A 20,604-nucleotide genomic window follows, 5' to 3' on the forward strand; every position below is an offset into this window, starting at 1 on the left:
GGCTCGGGGTTAATGGCAGTGACGTGGAATCCCCACGTGCGTGCAAATACATCACGAGCGGCTTCGTCCTCCATGTCGGCTCCGGGGCAATTTTCCATCCAGTATAGGCCGTGGTTGTGTGGACTACCACGCCCTTGCCATTCGTACCGATCCCAGTAATCCGTGATGCCGAACTTCTTGCTTAGCACGATATCCCGAAAGAGGCAGTATCGGCGGTAGAAGTGGAAAGCAGCAATGTGGGGGTTCTGCCGCAATAGGCGGCGCGATAGAGCCATCCTCTCCGGCTCGGTGGCGGCTAGCCAGTCGTCATACTGGGGCATGTGCTGGTAGAGACTCCGCCAGTGTAAATCTGCCGGGCTAAACGTGATGAATGCACCAGGACAACCAAGGTTATAGGCATAGGCCTCGAGGTCCTGCCTCCTTTTGTTCCAGAAGGGACGCGTACCGCGAATAGACACCGCATGCCTTGTGATCGAGTTGATCAGCGCCTGCGCCTCGGGGTCCTCGCTGTGTTCCAGCGCCTGCGCCTCGGGGTCCTCGCTGTGTTCCAGCGCCTGAATAAGTTGCTCTCGCGTCAGCGGCTGCTGTCTCCCATCATGTTGCTTCACGAAGAATCTGGACCGTGAACGTGCTTGTGACCGCATTAGCGTGTTGAAGGCGACGAAGCGGAAGGTCGGGTGGCGTGCAAAACGCCCGTCGTGCCAGCGCATCGCGTGCTCGACGTAATCCTTGTAATCAATGGAGCGCAATCGAGGTTCAACAAAGTCGGCTCTACCGTCAGGAAAGAGGCAGGGAAACGCCAAGGAGAGTAGGGCATGAGAGCGATTGAAGTCATTAATGGGTGTGTGTCGTATATTCGGGAGCTGCAGCTCGTGTTGCGCCTGCGCCTGGAAGCTTGTGGAAAGCTCTGAATCAGCTTCTGACTCTCCGGCGAGAATAGACCGCAGAGCATCAAGCTCCGTGTCCTTGGCCAACAGGTCTGGCACCGCAGCCTCGTCCTCCAGGTCAGGCTCCGCCTCCTGATCTTCCTCGGGTCCAACATCCGCAGCCTCCACCTGACTCTGGGGGATGGCATCCAGGACATTGCCATCTTGGGGCAATTGATTTAGCCTCTCTTCGTCGATGACGATGCATCGATAGCCAGGATGATGGCGGCGGAGGTAGTCTAGCCATATGACAACCGGCTGGCGGCGCACGCGGAACTGGCGGGTGAATTGCCGGCTAAGATGTGCGTGGGACGACGTATTCGCAGGACGTAGTAATACAGTGTTCAACTCCTGCGGCAAAAGCGGGAGCTGGTTGTACACTAAGCCAACCTCGCGGAGAAAGTGAACTACGTGCCCCCGATATTTGTATTGCTGCCCTCGCACAAGCATAATGTTCACGTGGACGTGAACACGAGCAATCAAAGACTCTTCGGTAGGCGTAAGCTGGGGCAACCGGGCCGGTACAGGGCCGAAGTCGAGCTGATTATCCGCAGAGAAGAAATACGGCTCGTCGGGGCGGCGTTTTTCATCCTTTCGATAACAACGCGCACAAATGCCATCGCAATCGATCTTCATCTGGAACCAACTCTCTTGGCATCGACTGCAAAACTGCATTTGGTCATTGTCCAGCTCTGTCCAGAACTCGCGGAGGATGGCCTTGTCGCGACCAGTCAAGGCGCAAGCTTCCAGATCTCCATTCCACACCGGATCTTGTGCGTGGAATACCGCCGACTCTTCAGGTGGAATCCTCACCGGACTCCGAATACGTCGTGGCGGCCTCAACGATCGAGTTTGCCTTTGAGATCGTCTCGGTCGCCCTCCTGTGCCAGGAGCCGGACCACGGCGACCAGTCCTCGGCCGTGCAGAAGGCAGCCGCGAGCGATGACGAACAGGGCCCTCATCCACGGAGTCGTTACCGTCGCTCTCGTCCCCGTCCCCTGGGTCGGAGTCACACTCTACCCCTATTTGCTCCAGGTACCTGCGTGGCCGGACGGGCGAAAGCAGCAGGTTGAAATAGTCCTCGGCGTCAATATCGGACTCCGAGAACTGGCCCCAGTCATCTCCTTCCTTGATTATCCCATCCCCATCTGGAAGCCCACTCGGCCGCGGTCGATCTTGGCTCGCATCTACATTCTGTCGTTAGCCCGAAGTACTGCGACCATTAAGTAAGAATATCTGCCCCAGGCCCCTCCGAACCTTTAAACGCGCCGAGTTGAGATATTGAGGGAGTCAGTGACACAGTCTCGCCTGCACGGCGTCGTGAACGATGGCCGCGCTGGATAGCAGCCCGCTTGGCCCTTGCGCCAGCCATGGAGGAATCGTCCTGTGAGTCTCTCCCACACTTGAGGAATCTAGGAGCCAAGTCAGGGTGACCTATATCAGACGTGCTGCTTCGGATAGTAGACGGATCGGAATGTGAGGCGGTTAGTAGTGTCGTCGGCTGCACAGGAGGTGAGGGAGCTATTGTACGGAAGAGCCGCGAGCTTTGTTGGGTTGGTGGAATTGGCGTCCCCAACACTATTCGCGGCTGGCTAATCGACGCCCCGGATAACGTCTTCGCTGTATGACATTGCCGCAGCCTCTCTGGCGACGTAGGTTGGGTTCCGAATCTGTCGTTAGGAGGCAATAGGCCAGCATCTTCTTCAGTTCTCTTCGGAGCGGGACTCTCAGTTGAAGAAGGAGCGACGGCGAGGTTTCTTAATGTCAGGATCGCGCCTCTGGACCTGGAGTACTTTAATTAGTTAGTATTGAACGTCTTACGGAGTGGGAGACAGACTGACATGAGAACTGCGCTGATTGCGACAGTCCTGGCAGTTCTTGGTGTGCCCCACCGATTTCCTTTTGCCAATAAAGTCACCTGCCGGTTTCTCCTCGCCACAGCGGACGCAGACGATGGAAATCATATCATCTTGAAGCTCTTGAGGAGTAGACTTTAAGACGCATTACTTAATGGAGCAAGACATCAAGAGGCGTTGTGCGGGATGAAATGGGTATTTGAATCCCGAAATCCTAAAGCTGGCCCCCTAGTAAACAAACCAGGGGTCCTGGCAGCTGTTAATAGCGACCCACCTTTCGAAGGCCGTCATCCAGTTGCGGTACGTTTTGCGACCAGCCATACAAAATTTAGACCAATCAGAGTCTGGGAAACTTATTAATCCCTGTCTGCACCAAACCCTCATTATTGGGAAAAAACTTATGGATTAATGTAGAGTCAGCCTTCGGCTGAATGAACTTGCTTTTTATTGGGGGTGCACGGACGAAAATGTGGTTTCCTGTCCAGAAAGCAGAATGTCGACAGAAACGACAGGTCCTTTGTACAGTAGAATTCTCGCCACAAACTCGACACCTGTCTTGACAGAGGCGGACGCCATCGTGCTACTTGGAGACGGAAAGATCTTGGAGCAGGGTAAATACAACCAGCTCAAAGCCGCGGGAGGTGACTTCGCCAATCTTATTGGCCAAGTGAAGAACTTGAACCAGAGCGATGCGGCGTTGACCTCCGAGAATATTGCCACTTCCGCAAGAGAAGTTATGACCAATGGGCAACAACCACTTGACTACCTCAGGCTACCGAAAATGACGGAAGCAGTTGGGTTAAGCCAAACTTCTTCCCCCAATGGTCGTACCGACCCAGAAAGGTCGGGCCTTGGACCAAACATCCTGGATATTGAGGCGGCTAAAAGGAAGCCTAAACGCAAGGAATTCATGCAACAGGGGAGTGTCAAGTGGAAAGTCTATGGTAACTACGCAAGAGCGAGCAGCCTCTTCGCCGTGGCTATCTATGCCGTTACCCTTGTAGGCGCTCAAGTTGCTGAGATCGGTAAGTCGTCAACTTTGCGTCTGGCAATAGTGTCAAGTAATGCCTTAAGATGAGCGTTGCTGAACCATTGATGAATCATACTCACAATGACTAGGAGGAAACGTCTGGCTGAAGCAGTGGTCTGAGGCAAACGACAAGCCAGGCACGGACGTGGACGTCAAGAAGTATCTTGGTGTCTATGTTGCGTTTGGACTTGGATCAGCTAGCTTGGTCATTTTGCAGTCATCGACATTGTGGCTATGGTGCTCAATCGAGGCGAGTGATGATTCTCTTCTTCTTGGATCCTAGAGTTTTGGATAATACCTTAAGGGGCATCGCTGACACCTCAACCCTTCTACAGGCTTCTCGAAAATTACACGAAAGCATGATCCTTGCAATTTTGAGATCTCCGATGACTTTCTTCGAGACAACGCCGGCAGGCCAAATTCTCAATCGGTTCTCCAGGTATGCATTGAAGCGACTGGCCAAAGACCCTTTAACTAAGCCGGAAGTCGCTATTTTTACGCATGTCTAGCGCGTTGGAGACCGAAAGCTGACAACATTCGCTCATAGTGATATCTACCGTATTGATCAATCGCTTCCGCGGCAATTCAATACTTTATTTATTAATAGTGTCAAAGCACTGTTCAGTCTCGCCGTCATCTCCTCTGGAGCGCCTGCGTTTATCTTACTGGCTATTCCCCTCGTCATGCTGTATAGCTATATGCAGCAGTACTACCTAGGAGCGAAGCGAGAGTTAAAGCGCTTAGATGGTGTCAGTCGCAGTCCTGTCTTTGCTCACTTTCAAGAGTCCCTTGGTGGTCTCACAACCATCCGGGCATACCTCCAGCAAGACCGGTTTATCCACGACAATGAGCATCACCTAGATGCTAATATGAAGGCGTATATTCCATCTATTACGGCGAACCGGTGGCTGGGTGTTCGACTGGAATTTATAGGATCAATTATCATTCTGGCCACTGCCGGGCTCGCTCTTACTAACCTGTCACTTGGTAACCATTTGTCTGCGGGCATGGTTGGTTTGATGATATCTTACGCACTGTCAGTTTCAACCGATTCAGTGCCCATTCCTTCGACCTGAACTGACTTAAGGAATAGGCAAATTACGCAGTCTTTTAGCTCACTTGTTCGAGCCACTGGAGAGGTTGAAACGAACATTGTCTCGGCTGAGCGTGTCCTAGAATATACTCAACTACCTAGCGAAGCACCAGAGGTAATACCAAATCACCGCCCCACAGCCAGTTGGCCTTCAAGGGGTTCTGTGAAGTTTGTCGATTATAGCACGCGTTATCGGCCTGAGTTACCCTTGATTCTTCGGAACCTCAATCTCGATTTCAAGCCGTGTGAGAAGATTGGCGTAGTGGGCCGCACTGGTGCTGGGAAAAGCTCACTGGCCCTGGCACTATTCAGGATCATCGAAGCATCTGGAGGAAACATTCACATCGACGACATTAACACCTCGACTATCGGCCTCTTAGACCTACGGCAACGACTCATAATTATCCCACAAGACCCTGCGCTGTTTGAAGGATCCATTCGCGAGAATCTCGATCCTGCTGAGGATCATGATGATACGGAGCTCTGGACTGCTCTTGGTATGCTCTACGTTTCTCTCTTGACTGAATTTGTTATGGCAGTAGTATTAACGATGAATTAAGAGCTTGCACGACTGAAAGAACATGTAGCCAGCATGGCCGGTGGACTAGATGCCAAGGTATACGAAGGAGGTGAAGCTCTCTGCCTCTGTCTTCTGGAAGACAGATACACTACTTGAGGCTAATATTCTTTAGGATCAAATCTTAGTCAGGGACAGAAACAGCTCGTGTCTTTGGCCCGTGCGATGCTCAAGCCAGCGAGCATTCTCGTGCTGGATGAAGCGACTGTGAGCAATTCCTTCCAGTAATGTGAATATGGCATCATTGGCACCCAGCAATGCCATAATTGGCATTTATATGACCCTAACGACATTGCACGAGCTAACTGGCGAATCACAGGCTGCCGTGGACGTAGAAACAGATACACACCTCCAGCGGACACTCCGCGAGAACGTCTTCAGCAACCGAACCGTTATCACAATCGCACATCGCATCAATACAATCATCGATTCTGACCGCATCGTCGTGCTCGAAAACGGCAAGGCTGTTGAGTTTGATACGCCTGCTGCGCTGATGCAGCAAAAGGGGGCTTTCTACCAGCTTGTAAGAGAGGCTGGACTTTCAGAGAGTTTAGGATATTAGACTATTATTATGTTTACCATTACCGATAAAATTGAGATCACTTGATATCACATTTCTCTAGGGGCGTGTAGACAGGGTATCGGATATATTAGATTCCCTATACGAACCATCCTCTCTCGATAAGAGGCAGTTTTAGGCTTTGGACAGCCTCGCATCGTTGAATCTTAGCCATAGCATCGGTGAGCCCGGAAATGCTCTTGGGAATAGAGGACCTTGACCTACTCAACACCAAGCTCGTGGACCGCTCCCAAATCACCTCCAAGGATGGCTTGCGCGCCATAACACCGCTCAACCGTAACCGATGGAGCCTCAACACGGAAGCCGTGGTAGACTGGGCCCGCTTTCACAGGAGACATATCTCGGTCTTCGTCTCGACCCACACCTGGCGCAGTCGAGCCTTATCCCAGCAGGAGGTGGCCCAGACCATCGAACAAGGCGACAACTCCAACTGCAAGATTCCCGAGGTCTTCTTCTACGCCCAGGGGATGCCTGTAGTGGTTAACAAAAATACATACACCGGCTTGAAGGTTGTGAATGGGGCGGAGTTTGCCGCTGCGGACATCATTCCCGACCCGAAATCCCCGAGTTATCATCTTGCGGACGACGTTACCATCCACTTTGGTCCACCACTTGGCATTACTGTTAGAGTCGTAAGAGACTAAGGATTTAGCGATCCCGGCCCTCCCAACCGGCACCGTGCTCATCCGGCCTTTCACGCATACCCTCGATCCAGCCAACTCCCACTACAGGTTTGTGTCGGGGAAATGCTCGCGGTGAGGATTGCCTGTTGTCCCTGCATTTGTCCTTACTGACTATAAAGCTCAAGACAAAACGTTTCTGGACGTGCTCTTGGAGCTGCGTGGAAACCGTATAACAAATGGTCAGCCTTCGAAATGCGACTTTGCCAGCCTCTATGTACCGTTTGTCCATTTCAAAAGTTTTGTCCCACGCTAAAGACGCCATATCCCTTTATCCTTGTTAGTTACCTAAGGTACAAGGAGGGTAAGCTACTGTTCTCAAATCATCCGCTACCCCCCCTATTGCTTCAGGGGGTAATAGGTACTAGCTGCTAAGGATAGTGATTGATGGCGTTCTATAATCTTTGAGCTTCCAGGGCTTGTGTGAGGAGAGAAGTACTTAATGTACTTGGCCTTGCATTGATTGGTTGCCTTCATATCGTAGCGTCTTGGCAGGACAAAACTTTTGAAATGGTCCTCCGTACGGTAATACTCGTTAAGAGAGGCCCCCACGGCGCTCATTGGGCAGCGATGCACCACCAACAGCTCAGCGTCATAACCGCCATTCTCCTTGCATCCAGATTCGGTGGAGGGCCGATGAAGCTCCGTGTCAGCCGACATCACGCCGAGAATTTCCCCGCTGCCAAGCTAACTGCGTCGCGTATCTTCGTGAGGGGCTTAGCACGCCTTGGCACCGGAGCAGATTGGCTGACGTTGCTGAGGCAAAATGGATGGGGAGACTTGTGGTATGGTTTCGGAGGGTCTAGGAATCGACACTCAAGACTCGAGGCTGGAAAACTGGAAAATTAAAAAGATGGGTCGTTACCAGGCCGCAGGCAAAGGCGCCGAGATTTGGAATTAACAAAGCTTGAGGGATTTGGGAAGCTTCCGACAGCGCCCAGACATGTGAATCCATCTATTCATGAAGCGAGGACTTGGAATCACATCGCAGCCAATGTGAAAGGGGGTGGAGCTCTTGCGGAGCTTTGCGGCGCTTGCTTTATCGAGACTAATGTCGGGAAGGGCTGGGGTCTGTGCGTGATGATGACGGATCCTGGGGCCCAATAGGCCGACGGGTACCCGTCGCTCTTCCTAAATAGGTTAAGACCCTTCCGTTATCTGAAAACTCAACGCGTCGCGTTCACTGGACCTTCATCGTCCTTCTCTCTAGCCGAGTGAAGAGCTTGTTGTTCCTCACCATCTTGCTCGGCTCTCCTCCAAAGCTCGCCCATACCTCTCCTATTGGATAGATCCCCAGTGGTACATAGGGCTACATTACTCCGTACACTGCTCGCTCTAGCATCAAAGCTTCCGTGCCGTCCTCCTCATTCCCGTTTCGAATCGTCTGTAGGGTGCCGGCCGGAATGATAGCTGGGTATTTCGGAGACATGGGCATGTGAAAGAACGGCAATATCTACTCCCTCAGTCGGAGCTGGCTCAGCCGCTTCAGGGCTCGGTGATATGCCTGGATGCTGTCTTACGCCCAGGGATGTCAGACCGGCTTTGCATACGACAGCACCCTGAGTGGTGAGGATGTCGTCATCAACGGGCTCGGAGATGGCAAAATGGCTGTGGGAAGAGGCTTGACCATCTTGTGGGCGCTACCTCGTAGTATCAAGTAGCATCGTCACGTCCGGATCCTTTCCGTATATGGCAAATATCCCTCTTCGTATCTGTATGCTGCCTAGATAGGCATGGCTATGTAGCCGGGCTGAAACAGCCTCCATCCAGGTTCCCAACATCACACGCGAGTGACAAGCCATCTTCATGCAGGCTGCCCTGCTTGACTTGGGGGCTCTGTTCACGGGCTCACCGGTTGTTTACGACCAGCGCTGAACGCTAATGTTGCCCAGATCAAATGGATGACTGCTTTCAGAATGCTCACCGCAATGAATTGACGCCAGGCTTTCGTCGCATATGTCGCTTTCCACGTGCTGTGGGAGGGCGCTCCGGCTGCTACTAGTAGCCGCCTGTGGCTGTGAGGGATGTTATTCTTAGTAGCAGCTACTGGTGGCTCTCATAGATTATCAATGACCTGGAACCACAGTAATGACGAGACCAGTGACGGGGATAACATGGCCTGCGGGCAAACGCGATAAGGATCATGGTGGCCAGGTCAAACAACCATTGGACGACAGGGGGACAATGCAAGGTGACAAACAGGAAGGATTGTGGAACAGTCCGTGCCACAATCATATGCACATGAAATTAATCAGGGTGGGCTAGCGAGAAGGGGCGAGAGCCTAATGAAAAATCTTTTTGAATTTTCACGGCCTGCCTGGGGTTGGCGATATTCGTCAACCCCTGACCCCGCTTGTTTCCCCAGCTCTCGTTGCCTCCCAGCCTCTGTTGGCTGTCAGGGATTGTCGGAGAGACAAGCACGCTAGTCGCAGTAGCTGAAGATTTATGGTGGCACCGGCCCACGGTTCTTACGCCTCTAATCCGAGCGTTACGCCAGGGGGCCGGGAGCAGGGGCCGGCCAGGTGTGAAGCGCCTCGCAGCCTCGGTGTGTGAGTGGCCCAATGAATTCAATGTTTTCTCTCCTGAGAACGATATGCCCTCAACAATACCGGTACCGGTAGGGCATGCGGTGCGGGGAATCCGAAATCACAATTGCGGTGATTGGGCAGCAAACAGGCCACTGTCACATATCTCAAACTCTAAGTTGCTGAGAACCTATGGTTGAGCCCATTCTCATTGCATTGCATGAGACGGCGGTTAAATCCTCCGCAAAATCCTGCTAGAGGATCTACCGTAGCCAGCTCCTCCCTGACGCTCGCCCGTTGTCTGTGTCCTTGACTCACTCTCGCTCGCTCTAGTGTGATTGCCCCACCTTTGAAGGCAACGAGGCGTCTGGACACAATGCTTTGATGCGGCTCTGCCACCACATACGTGCGCCTCTGCTTCCTTTGTATCTGCACCCACTTTTGCGTCGTGAACTGAGGTTGGGGAAGGGTGGTAGAAAGCTGATGGTGCTCCTTCGACATTGGGCTCTTATTACCTACCGTAAGGAAGGAGCCTGATTGCAGGCACTGACATTAAAGGTCAGTCTCGCTTGTTTGTAGTCCTCAACAACTTCCCGTCAAAGCCTCCTTTGAATTATATTACCCAGTGCCTGTGGTCTGGCTAGCTTTCACCTGCATCCTCATACACAGACCCCAAGGGCATCTAGTCCAACTATCTTCACCTGTCGCACAACGAAGTCGGTCATTAGGTGACACCGCCTCTTCCTGTGTCGTTTGAAGCTGTACCAACAATTGCCGCTGACTATCTTGGACAAGTGCTAGACAATCTGCCGAACGGTCATGCCTTGCCCTCCGCTTTCACTTCGTGAATACCTCGTCTTCTGTTGAGAACCCGACTTCTGCCCGCGAACCCTGGGCTTCCCTACTACCCGCCACCTTGCTTCGTGGCCGGCGCTGAAGTTGGCACCAGGTGCCCACTACCACGAGGTGCCACGTAGTTGGTCTAGTACACTGGACCGGAACCTCAGCTCTGCTGGGCGGCCGATAGTCCGAGGCAAACTACTCCCTTGCTCCATTCTTACACCATGCCGATCCCGACAGTGGTGCCCGATTTTGAGTACGGAACCAATGCCGCGCCCACCAGCTCCCTGGAGACATTGGTCCGTCGTCAGCTGGAGATTGCTGCTAGGGCAGTGGGCACAACGGCTGTAGCACCGGCGATGACACCGCCGGTCCATCCAAACAGTCTAATCATTGACATGGGCGACTACTTAACCCGGGCTGCCCGCGTGTGGTTCCACTTGACCACCAACCTGGTTGATGGACCTCACGTAGGCATGGCAGTCGTCGATGCGCATGAGCAGATGAGGCTAGAGAACCACGTCTCCGAGTTGTCTCCCATCATGCTCATGGATCTAGAATTTGGAAGACTAAGGTAAGGCAATTTCACACACACCTATCGTTCATCGATGTGTCTTGGCCATTGTGACCAAGCCCGGCTCACATGCCTTAATAGAAAAATTCGGGGCTTGGCTGAGAAGCTGTCTTGTGACCTTCAGAATATTTGGGCGCAGAAACCCTTCTTGGTCTGTGAGACGACGAGCTCCCTGCCGGACTTGGTCCATCTGCTGGAAATTGCTGCCAGAGAAGTGGCCATGTCGGCCACAGCACCAGCGCCGACACCACCGGCCCTTCCAAATAGTCTAATCAGTGACATTGGAGACTACTTGACCCAGGCTGCACGCGTGTGGCCTCGCTTGACCGTCGATCTGTTTAATCGGCGGTTGAGTATACGGAACCACGTCTCCGATTTGCCTCTCACGGTGTTTATGAATGTTGGACTTCGAAGAATACGGTAAGACAATCCAAGAATCGTACCCACAACTCGCGTCTGTCGACATGTTGTGACCATTGTGACCAACCATGGCTAATATACCTCGATAGCAAAACCGCATACCTGGTTAACGAGTTCTCGCGCAACGTCCAGAAGATTTGGCCGCCAATAAAGACGAGTGTTACCGGAAATCCGCCCAGTCAAACGCCAATGACACCTGTGTCTATGATCATATCAAGAGGGCAACCGTTGTATGGACCCATGCAAGAAGTTCAATCGAGGAGAGAGCTGGCACGACGGAGACACTGCATGCTAGTCCTGCATTGTATCACCTTGTCAGGGAATTTATATCGTCAATTCCCGTCCCATGCCATCTTTATAACAAACCTATCTTTTCGGATCGCCTCTACTCAGCTCTTGGGCACAACCGGATACCAAATAAGGAGTTTGCAGTATATGCCCATAAGCAACGCGCAGCATGATGCTGCATCTAGAGGTTCGACTACCCGACCCCGCCGCCTAAGCAGCCTGAGGCGTGGGATGGGAGACAGGTCTCACATCTTGCGAACGACATCTGACGATAAATGCTCTTGATTTACCCATCGAATTAAGGTCGAAAGTGAGTCTTTTACATGAAGATGACGGTAATTGTCCGAGGCGGCCGGAGCCGCTGAGAAAAGCACAACCAGTGTTGCTAATAATATGACAATAAAACAATATATTGCAATACATACAATACAATATGCGTTTTCTGATATTGTACCAATATAATACGCAGGTTGTGATATTGTGACAATACAATATAAGGTTATCCATATTGGCAATATATCGTCTGTATTGGCTGGCGGATCTTCGGGCAAATTGCACTTGTTTTGTTGACAATTAACGTCGACATGTGGGGACGCTTGCGAAGAAAACGCGTAACTGTTTTACGTCAGGGGCAAGAAAACGCGTAGTGAAAGTATAAATTCATGGTCTACAGGGTAGGGTATCGTTCACGGGCAGCCCCTCGAGACCCTCTTCTGTCACTCTACAGAGGACTACTGACAACCTCCATGCCTCAACAACGCCTGCCTTTTGTTCAAACGTCGCAACGAAGAGGGTCGTCAATATCAGACGACTTTTCGGAGCTCTCCAGTCAGCAATTACATGACCCAGACGAGAGCCAAACCTCCAATTGCCAATCGTCGCGACCTCGCACAGTCTCTAGAACCTCCTTGGCCAAGCCAAGAACATCATGGGTCTTCTCCCATATGCCAGACGAGGAGATAGAGACAAGATACTACAATCGACGGACCGGAAAAGAAGAGTGGCGCTGTAAGCATTGTGACAAAACGTATTCCTGTTCTGGTGGAACTGCCGCTCCAGCCAAGCACCTTACGGATCCTCTTCCTGATGGTCATGGCCTCCCAAAAGGCGCCCCCCGAACAGCTAAAGTCATAAATATACGAACTATTCTCGAACAAGCTCGTTTTACGGCCGATGAAAACCCCCGAAAACGCCGTCGGCTCAACGATCAATCCGGAGAATCGATCGACCCTGACCAGCTCGAAGTGTTATACGTAAGGTTTATTACGGCCTGTTCTCGCCCATTTCGGCTTGTGGAATGCCCAGAGTTCCGAGCACTCTTGGCTTGCCTCAATACCGATATCGATACTTGGCTTCCAGATACACACGAGACCATCAAGAAATGGATTATGCGGCAGTATGAAGGCCAGAAGGAGAAGGTCAAGCAGCGCATACAGTCGGCAAAGTCAAGGATTCACATCAGCTGCGACCTTTGGGCTTCTCCCAACTCTTTGGCCATCTTAGGCATAGTCGCTCACTATGTTACGGAAGACGGTCAGCTGGAACACCATGTCTTGGCCTTGAAAGACATCGACAGTGAGCACGATGGTTCTCACCTTGCAGCGGCAGTTTTGGAAGTGGTCGATGATTGGGGGTTTGCTTCCAAACTTGGATATTTCGTGATGGACAATGCAGGCAACAACGATACCATGATGAGATATATTTCTCTTGGTCAGTACGACGCACTATTTCTTCGGATTTGCCCTAACATTCACAGGCCTTCTGCGCCGATTTGACATTCAATACGACCCCAGATCTCACCGCCTTCGCTGCCAAGGTCACATCATCAACCTCGCCGCCAAAGCTTTCCTCTTCGTTACCGACAATGAGAAGCTCGAACACGACGATCCTGGTACATATATTGTGACGCTAAAGGAGATCGAGGCATGGCGGCAAAAGGGTCCTCTTGGCAAGCTTCATAACTTTGTCGTTTTCATCCAACGAAGTGTTCAGCGTTGCCAGAAGTTTATGGCTATTAGCCATAACCGCAAGCTTGCGCGAGATAACGACACGAGGTGGAGTTCGTGGTATATTATGCTACAAGCGGCCTTGCATCTTAGGGACGCAATCGACGGGTATTTTAACAAATGGGCGGAAGCAGATTGCGCTGGAGACGAGCTCTCTTCGGAGGACTGGATCATCCTCGAGAAGATCAAGTCCTTTTTAGAGAAGCTCAAAATGACTACCAAGGCTCTCGAGTCATCGTTTGCAACCCTCGACAATGTCCTCTTGGCTATGGACTTCGTATTGGCACAATTCGAAGCAGGGAAGGAGGCACATATCGACGACCGGATTATGGCACCGATGTATAACTCGGGATGGGCGAAAATGGACAAGTACTATCGCCTTACTGACGAATCGCCTGCCTACGTTGCTGCGATTGTGCTGCACCCTTCGCATAAATGGCACTACATACACAACAACTGGAAGAAGGAGTGGGCTGAGTCGTCAAAGAAGTTGATGGAGACACTGTGGGATGAATATAAACCTGTGGAACCGCATCTTCCTCTATCTGAGGTCCCGTCGACGACTCCGAACGAGTTCTTGAATTGGAGGAACAAGCATCTACAACCAGCGCTTATCACAGATGAGTATGAGCGTTATTGTAAGTCTGAACGGGTTTATGGGTTCACAAGCGCCCTTACATGGTGGCTAGAGGAGACACAGCAGAAAAACTATCCTAACCTGAGCAAAATGGCCGTGGATATACTGTCAATTCCTGCAATGTCTGCCGAACCTGAACGACTCTTCTCTGGGGCAAAGATAACGATTACGGACCGTCGAAATCGACTTGGGGGTGATGTAATTGAAGCATTGGAGTGCTTGAAGTCATGGTTTGGGATTCGAGATTTTCAAGGTGATGATATTTTAGCCACGGCAGGTGAATAATGAAGGTCACGTGTAATATATGGGATATATTGTCACACTGCCAATATATTGGATTCTTGGCAATACAATACAATATCGGCCATGTTCATATTGGGTAATACAATATGCACCCCTTGACAATACAATAATATTGCGAGGGGTCCATATTGCCAATATACGTATTGTTTATATTATTAGCAACACTGGACGCAGAGCTGGTCGGATTTGTTCACTCGACTTTCTGCAGACGCTGTGAACGTAAGCCCGATCCTTTCGTATTTTTCAGTGTATCTTCTGAGCTCTCTCGGCGAACTGTCGCCGCGTTTGAAAACGGGGTGCGGCATGGGGTTCTGTTGGTGGCTATAACGCATGATAATCCCAGCAATCTGTATGGGGCTCCTATTTTGCAGATTTCAACAGTTCTGAGCCCGGATGGTCGAACGGCAAAGCCCGGAGAACCAGTAACTTCCACTACGATAAGATAACGACACCACCCGGATCCCATCCACGTCTCAATCCCGAATTGGAGTGGGAGATCGCAGCCGTGGGATCAACCAGATAGCGGTCGCCATGGCTGAGTCCTCGGGTGTACCCTGCGGGGTCAAGGGGGCCACTGCTCTATCAGTGACGGCGGGGGGGTTATCGTATGGGAGACCCTGTCCGTGCTGGTGGAGCTGAGTGTCCATGCGGGTCGAGACGTTCAGGGACCGAAGAAGCTGGGGACCGATATGATGTAAGGATCCCCGAAACAGCACGTCGGATATTGGACGTTGATAACTGACCAATATCCCGCGATTGAGGGATCGTCGTTATTGGCGCAGTATAGACGACAACGATTCGGCGCCGTATGTGCAAGGGAGGAGGGGGAAAGGACCGAATGTGTGAGATTCAACGGGGAGATGCGGGGCCCAAGGTTGGTATAGGAGAGGTCTTGTAGCGGGTGGAAAGTCGTCATTTATGGCCAAGATGAAGAGATTCATAGACTTAAGCGCGAGCTATAGCTCTCGCAAGGGTGAATTTTGGGGACAAGGATACGAGAATGCCAATGCAGAGAGCAACTTAAAGGGCCGACAAATTACCTTTGGAGGTGGCTGTAAAATGTTGGCAGCGGATGGCCGTTGCTGAGTGTACCAGCGTTACGAAGCTTAGAAAGAGAGGGTCGCCCATCAATTAAACCCAGAATCACGTTAGGTTGCCTCCATGTCCACAGGCGCCTTCCGAACAACAGCGACTGCGGTGGCGGAAGCAGAGGCAAGCATCCCCATGATAGGGGAACGTCATGCTCGAGCCTCACTAAAGTTCACGCTGGCGCAAGAAGGAAATACAGTTGAGCGAATGGAGACAATCCAGGCATGTGAAATACCACCATGGTAAAGCCGCCTGCCCATCGGGCACGACCTCGACCGGGATATGGCGACAGAAACCGCCAGCAGGATGGAGGGCATCCTGGTGGCAACAAGTGCTTCTGAGAAGGCAGGAAGGGTAGGCATGGGCGGCATCGTTCGTGATACCCTGGGCAACAGACCCGGCCAAGTGGTGGCCAGGTACTCGATTACGATCGGCTCGAGAGATGATCAGAACGTGTATACGGCAGAGCTGGAAGCTATAGCGATGGCGCTAAGATGCATGCCGGACGAAAAACGTGAAATTTGACGAAATACATGGAGGACATGACACCGTGCATGGGCCTGTTTGGTTGTATTTTGTCAACTTACAAGCAGTCCTTGGTACAGTATCTGTACTTGGAACATGGCTTGTGGACTGTAATGATCATCGTTCACGTTGCCTGCCCCTTTTTGCTAGCTTCTCGTCATAAAACATGACGGGTTTCAAGACAAGGGACCAGTTCCCAGGTCGGGTGCGATGGAAACCTGAAACCATGATCGTCCGGCAGGACCAGCCACATTGCAGAACGCCAAGGGCAAGCCAAGGCCAAACAGAACCATGCTTCTGGGAAAGGTGTCTCTGCTCTCCTGCCATTGGTCGCATTTTCTCCCAAATTACCCCGCTCAAAGTGTCAGGCTAGGTTAGCCACAAGCCACTATCGCCAACATCCTTTCACCGGGGTTTTCTGCACAGTCAAAGATGTGACTCATGTTTGATAAATTGAGTACCTTTGTTATGGAGTGTCGTATTCTTTTCTCGGTTGGCTGCAGGTGTCTTGTTTACCAAATAGTGCCCCTGTATTGCACGATATCCTGCATGGTTTCATTTCTTCATACCGCCGCTATCGCTTTCCCAAGGTGGAGGGCGACGATGCATCTCTTGGGATGAGGATGGAGCATCGAGGAACGCGTCGCGGGAGCTGGAGACCGCAAAACGCACCAACAGAAATCCAATGGCCGGATATTTTGTTCCAGTTGCTGGAGCCAAGTTCAAAGTCGGGTTCCAGCTGTTGCGTGTCGGTCTCGGTAGGTCGACAAAACCTTCCCAACAGGTTCAGTACTGCTCGTGGCTGCCCGAAGCCATGTTCTAGCGCATGCTAGTCAAATCTCCAATACACTTCTGCAGCAACTTGTTGCTACTGTCTAGCTTCTCATGTCCCTTCTTAACTGCCTCGACGCGGTTAAAGATGAGGAGTAGCGAGTCCTGCAACGCCTTCGCATGCCTAGATCCGCAGGAACAAACGTCAGTGAGCAGTTTCCAAGATGGCCACCCTTGGACACATCTAGCGTTCACGGCAGATCCCAAGTCTCCACTAACCGGCGCAGTTCAGTGTGCATTTCACGCTCCAACGCTTCAACATCCTCGCTTGTCATCCGCGGGCTCATGGCCCGCAAGTCATCCGGTTGAATTGTTGTCTCGACAGGCTCGCTGGTGTCTTGGCTAGGAGCACGAATGGACGAATGTGGCTGGCGCCCTCGCCAGCCAACTGACCTGATCATGGCTGGATGTGGATCGTAGGGCCCAAAGCTAGGAAAGAGATACTGCCGTCCATCTTTGCCATGTTAAATATATAGGATAGCTGGGACTGATTCTGTGGAAGGAAACTCGTATGATCGTGTGTGGCTCGAAAATAGAGCCGCTAAATGAGCTTCATATTCATAAGCCTCGCGGAAGCAGGGCTGTCAAGAGACGGCCTTGGGGGGTTACGCGGTAGTGTATCGCAATTTGACAACGATGAGGGCTATCATACCCCTCTTCACCGATTTGGAAGTGCCGTCATAGTTGGTGAATTTTGGGGTCAGAATGACGTCAGCTCTCTGAAGTTGGCCGCCTGGATTGGTCGCAGAAACTTTGGGCAGACATCGTTCTCGCCTGGTTGGCGAAGCCATTGACGCATTCCCAGTTGACCTTCTGTCTCGTTGCGATTTTCGGGTCCCGGAGTCTGACCCGGTGCCCCATTTGTGATCTGCAAAGACCCAAACTTCATGCCGCCCAGGTGCTCGGGAGGGCTGCGAACCGAACTCTCCTGGGGCCATGGACAAGTGCCTCACTTCATCCAGTTCAAGTGAGTTGTGTGGCATATACCACGAGGCCTCCAAGTTCGTTCTAGTGACGGGCGTGCTCACAGGCTGAGCGGGGAGGGACCGCCTCCGTGTGCTTTGGTCGTGCAACACAAATGCCGGGGAACTTGAGTCTGCAGAGGGTATCTCGGTCGGATAAACCGGGCGCGAGTCAACGAGATGGCAATCGGCGAAGAGGCAGTGGCGGGAGGTCGAGCCGGTAATAGTGCTTAGTAGACTAGCTGCCGATGTTCGGGTGCTCCGTCGTGACTTCGCGGCCTTCGCGATGATTTCGGATGGTTCTTCCCAGTTTCAGTCGCCGTTGTGGCAGGTCACTGCCACCCAGATTTGAAACGCCCCACCAGTCTCACTTTTTTCCTTTCCGCGCCACTCCCGCCAAATATCATGACACAGACACACGCTCATTGGATATCTGAGGAACGAGTGTACAATTTGCCAGCTGGGTGTTTGGGCACGGCCCAAATCCTATCGCGACAAGACACTAGCCTGATGTGATCGGGGTGCTTGGCAAGGAACCCTCAATGATGTTATATCTGCCACTACTGCAGTTTCCCTGCGGGATTCCTCGTTTTGTTCAAATCTTACCAATTGCCGAACTGTTCACTTCCTGACATCGTGAATGCCAAGCTTGGTCGAGATTGTCTTGTATGTACCGGTATATCCAGTCATGCTTAAGGATGAGCACCATCGTCTGGGGGAGACTGACCAGTGTTATAGAAGAGCAATGCGATTGCCAGGACCCAGGTATGATGAAAATGAGTACGAAAAGGGGAACGGGAACGGGAAGGGAAACGGCAATGGCCAAGGACCGGGAGGTAATAAGAATGGGCCGCCGGGACCTGAAGGAAACCAAAAAGGGCCCCCCAGGCCTCCCGGCTCTCCCGGCACGGCGATCAGCACAGAAGCGTCACCACCTCCAAGTACTCCAGCCCTTCCACTAGAGACGACATCGAGTGATCTTCTTCCGCCGAAGGAGATTGTTACCAGCACCACTTCACACTCCAGCACAACGACCACATCAAGTACAGCCAGCCCTACATCCACTTCATCAATGTCTACGACTACCACATCCATCGCTCTTCCTCCCCCAGAGGCAACGTCTTCTCTAGTTGTCCCGCCTCCGGAGAACACATCTTCGACAAGTACTACGACCTTGCCTCCACCGGCATCGGCAGAAACAACACAGATTACACATGGACAGACGACGATCGCCACAATCCCCGGGCTTAGTACCCTTGTTCCTGACAAATCCCTGCTGGCTCCTTCCAACTCGGTTGATATCAGTGCCAGTACTCTCCCTGTTCTCCGGGCCACCAGGTCCTCTGTCGCAGTCAGCCCATCCCGGACGGTATCTGAAGGCTTGTTGCAATCGCAGATGACGACAGAGGTGCCTATAATTGGTCCGCCTACCAGTTCTACTGCTACTTCCAGCACCACTTTCCAACCCGCTGTTGGACCTGCCACACCGAATGACACTGCCAAACCAGAGTATACTGCCGCAATGCCAGACAGGGCAGGCCAAGTGGCAGGAATTGCTGTAGGGTCGATAGGTAAGAGTTGAGTTTCCCAACTAGGGGATGAGCGAGCTAATGACCAATCAGCCGGTTTTGCTTTCCTCTTGACGTTGATACTGTTTTTCTATAAATGGCGCAAAGGAATATTGTCAAAAACCCTCTCAAGCTCCGTCCAACGTCCGACAGAGAAATGGCGGGTCTCTACATGGACTCCTCGCCCCCAAGCCTCCGATGCTATGGAGAATTCGCTCTTAACTTCGGAAGAGCCCCCAAGTGAGAGAATACTCTGGGACTATCAGGCAACCTTCGCAAAGCCTCTAGCCACCCAGAAGCTGCGGCAATCCTTCCGCAAATCTCTCACAAGACTTGTCCGTATGAACCCACTGGCACTGAATCCAGTCAGGGCAGGTACTGCAGGGTCGGTGTCGCCGAGGCCAAAGTCTTTCGCCTCCTCGTTCTTCCGTCGGCATTCCGCTGCTTTGAGTCATGCCGGCGGATCCGGCTGTTCTATGTCGCCGGACCAGCTGGAAGCAGATCCTCTACCGCCAGTCCCACCCGCATATCTGGAACGAGGGCAAGCATGAAGGATCTACCTCTGTATGATGTCAATGTCGCCAGAGGCGGCCATCCTTGACCTGTCTCATATGCTTGAAGACTGGTTGTCCGGCATAACTCAGGAACAGGAAGTGCCCATGCTGGATGCCCTTACCCACCATGTAAGAGAAGAGCTGGGTTACGACGGCGGTGGTGACCCGTCTCGCTGCGAATGCAAATCCCTCGCCATCCTTGTTGATGATGTCTGACCCGGTTGGATCTCTGACACTAACCCTGTGATGATCTCGTCCTGGCTCAACTTGTGCGGTGGCTTGTACTCGATCGCGACCGTTGGGACATTTCGATCGTCGGAGATACGATATATGCAGAACTGATCTGCTCGATTGCCTTTCCCCCGCGCCTTTCGACGTCGAGTTGTTTGGTTGGGTGGTCTGCGGAATTGTGGCGTTGTTCCACTGCCACTGGTGCCCCATAGACATATAGGTAAGTGCATTACTCCACAAAGCTTAAGAGACGGGAGAGATGCTAGGGTGTTGGCAGCGGCTGTAGATGTCTACCTAGAGCCTGTTTGACATTGGGTCTTTTATATGCCCTAATTAAATTTAAGGCCACGGAAGATGGTCTCTAAGGGGAAGGACCGGGGGGAGTGCATGCAGTTGTTGTTTCCGGGAAGGAATGTCGGAACCTTTCATTATGCTATAAAATTGATGCAGGCTGAGCTTAGGAGACTACTGGTAGATCATGGTGAAATTCATTGGTGATATGTTTCTCC

General features: G+C 52.0%; 6 protein-coding genes across 6 annotated transcripts; 3 read left to right on the top strand and 3 right to left on the bottom strand.

Moving 5' to 3' along the window:
- Positions 1-1,370: 1,370 nt before the first annotated feature.
- BGZ61DRAFT_287644 (uncharacterized protein) lies at positions 1,371-2,069 on the bottom strand (the record flags this gene model as incomplete). Its single annotated transcript, XM_046238532.1, has 1 exon — positions 1,371-2,069. A coding segment is annotated over one exon (699 nt), but the record flags the coding sequence as incomplete, so codon positions are not given.
- A 35-nt stretch (positions 2,070-2,104) lies between these two features.
- BGZ61DRAFT_467766 (uncharacterized protein) lies at positions 2,105-2,917 on the bottom strand (the record flags this gene model as incomplete). Its single annotated transcript, XM_046247812.1, has 3 exons — positions 2,105-2,360; positions 2,434-2,718; positions 2,768-2,917. Coding segments are annotated over 3 exons (579 nt in total), but the record flags the coding sequence as incomplete, so codon positions are not given.
- A 358-nt stretch (positions 2,918-3,275) lies between these two features.
- On the top strand, positions 3,276-6,235 carry BGZ61DRAFT_594749 (P-loop containing nucleoside triphosphate hydrolase protein; the record flags this gene model as incomplete). Its single annotated transcript, XM_046256865.1, has 8 exons — positions 3,276-3,807; positions 3,902-4,062; positions 4,148-4,251; positions 4,360-4,848; positions 4,906-5,402; positions 5,466-5,534; positions 5,598-5,689; positions 5,802-6,235. The coding sequence occupies 8 exons, from the start codon at positions 3,276-3,278 to the stop codon at positions 6,042-6,044; spliced, it is 2,187 nt and encodes a 728-aa protein (XP_046094240.1). The 3' UTR covers positions 6,045-6,235.
- Positions 6,236-10,050: 3,815 nt separating this feature from the next.
- BGZ61DRAFT_204429 (uncharacterized protein) lies at positions 10,051-12,033 on the top strand. The gene is made up of 3 exons (XM_046237949.1): positions 10,051-10,681; positions 10,763-11,101; positions 11,191-12,033. Exons 1-3 carry the CDS (start codon positions 10,332-10,334, stop codon positions 11,672-11,674), a joined length of 1,173 nt encoding a protein of 390 aa, XP_046094241.1. The 5' UTR covers positions 10,051-10,331; the 3' UTR covers positions 11,675-12,033.
- A 4,735-nt stretch (positions 12,034-16,768) lies between these two features.
- BGZ61DRAFT_373698 (uncharacterized protein) lies at positions 16,769-17,925 on the bottom strand (the record flags this gene model as incomplete). The annotated part of the gene is made up of 3 exons (XM_046242271.1): positions 16,769-16,904; positions 17,000-17,110; positions 17,828-17,925. Coding segments are annotated over 3 exons (345 nt in total), but the record flags the coding sequence as incomplete, so codon positions are not given.
- A 608-nt stretch (positions 17,926-18,533) lies between these two features.
- On the top strand, positions 18,534-20,314 carry BGZ61DRAFT_467786 (uncharacterized protein). Its single transcript, XM_046247813.1, has 2 exons — positions 18,534-19,313; positions 19,365-20,314. Exons 1-2 carry the CDS (start codon positions 18,815-18,817, stop codon positions 19,859-19,861), a joined length of 996 nt encoding a protein of 331 aa, XP_046094243.1. The 5' UTR covers positions 18,534-18,814; the 3' UTR covers positions 19,862-20,314.
- Positions 20,315-20,604: the final 290 nt, after the last annotated feature.

Source organism: Ilyonectria robusta (genome assembly GCF_021365365.1).
Source record: "Ilyonectria robusta strain PMI_751 chromosome Unknown BGZ61scaffold_63, whole genome shotgun sequence".
Lineage (NCBI taxonomy): Eukaryota > Fungi > Ascomycota > Sordariomycetes > Hypocreales > Nectriaceae > Ilyonectria > Ilyonectria robusta.

Coding starts and splice junctions, on each gene's coding strand:
- BGZ61DRAFT_204429 (XM_046237949.1), top strand. CDS start 10,332: ATGCCGATCCCGACAGTGGTGCCCGATTTTGAGTACGGAACCAATGCC. Junction 10,682..10,762: donor CTAGAATTTGGAAGACTAAG/GTAAGGCAATTT, acceptor ATGCCTTAATAG/AAAAATTCGGGGCTTGGCTG. Junction 11,102..11,190: donor GTTGGACTTCGAAGAATACG/GTAAGACAATCC, acceptor ATACCTCGATAG/CAAAACCGCATACCTGGTTA.
- BGZ61DRAFT_467786 (XM_046247813.1), top strand. CDS start 18,815: ATGTCTACGACTACCACATCCATCGCTCTTCCTCCCCCAGAGGCAACG. Junction 19,314..19,364: donor AATTGCTGTAGGGTCGATAG/GTAAGAGTTGAG, acceptor ATGACCAATCAG/CCGGTTTTGCTTTCCTCTTG.